General features: G+C 66.2%; 1 protein-coding gene across 1 annotated transcript in view; it reads left to right on the top strand.

Annotated features, from left to right (window-relative positions):
* TXNRD2 (thioredoxin reductase 2) overlaps window positions 1-713 on the top strand; it is a 25,216-nt gene that overhangs the window by 7,348 nt on the left and 17,155 nt on the right. The window contains exons 5-6 of the mRNA XM_010834907.1: window positions 58-169; window positions 566-628. Of these exons, the coding sequence (XP_010833209.1) occupies window positions 58-169; window positions 566-628 (175 nt within the window). The remainder of the gene's footprint in view (window positions 1-57; window positions 170-565; window positions 629-713) is intronic.

Below are 713 nucleotides of genomic sequence, written 5' to 3'. Positions count from 1 at the left end.
CCGTGTCTGGGGAGAGGGCAGCCGTGCCCCCTATCCCTGAGCCGTGGGTGGCCTGAGGTCACGTTTGAGCATCCTGTTTTTATTTTGCAGGAAAGTCAAGTATTTTAACGTCAAGGCCAGCTTTGTCGACACGCACACAGTTTGCGGTGTCTCCAAAGGCGGGGAGGAGGTGAGCACCGGCTTCCTGGGCTCCCAGGGGCTGGTCTGTGGCCAGGGTGGGCAGACCCTGGGTTCACACAGCCTCTGCGCTGTCCCCAGCGATCCGTGCCGCTGGGATTGACAGGACATCCCTCCGGGGCCCAGGCTGGTCCAGTACTCTGTGACGGAGGAAGCGAGCACGCGAGGCTGCCCGTGGCTCAGGCGGCCCAGCCCAGCATGGCCTTGTGGGATTCTGGAGACCTTCTCCCCGGGGACGCTGTGTAAACTGGGAAGCTCTCCTGCTGGTGCTCAGACCTGTCTCGGGGCTGCCGCGGGGCCGGCGCCACAGGGCAGTGGCTGTGACCAGGGCACAGTGGAGCCCTCGCGAGGTGCCTGGGTGACCGCGGCTTCCTCGCTTTCTTTCCAGACTCTGCTTTCGGCCGAGCACATTGTCATCGCCACCGGAGGTCGGCCGCGGTACCCCACGCACGTGAGTGTCCCCGGAGCCCCCGCCCCAGCCCCTGAGGTCCGCCCAGCGAGAGCTGCCTCCAGGGTGGGGGACCCGGCGGCTGTGA

This window comes from Bison bison, unplaced genomic scaffold (assembly GCF_000754665.1).
Source record: "Bison bison bison isolate TAMUID 2011002044 unplaced genomic scaffold, Bison_UMD1.0 scf7180017845480, whole genome shotgun sequence".
Taxonomy (NCBI): domain Eukaryota; kingdom Metazoa; phylum Chordata; class Mammalia; order Artiodactyla; family Bovidae; genus Bison; species Bison bison.
Note: the sequence above shows the minus strand (reverse complement) of the source record. Positions and strands in the feature narration are given on the sequence as shown.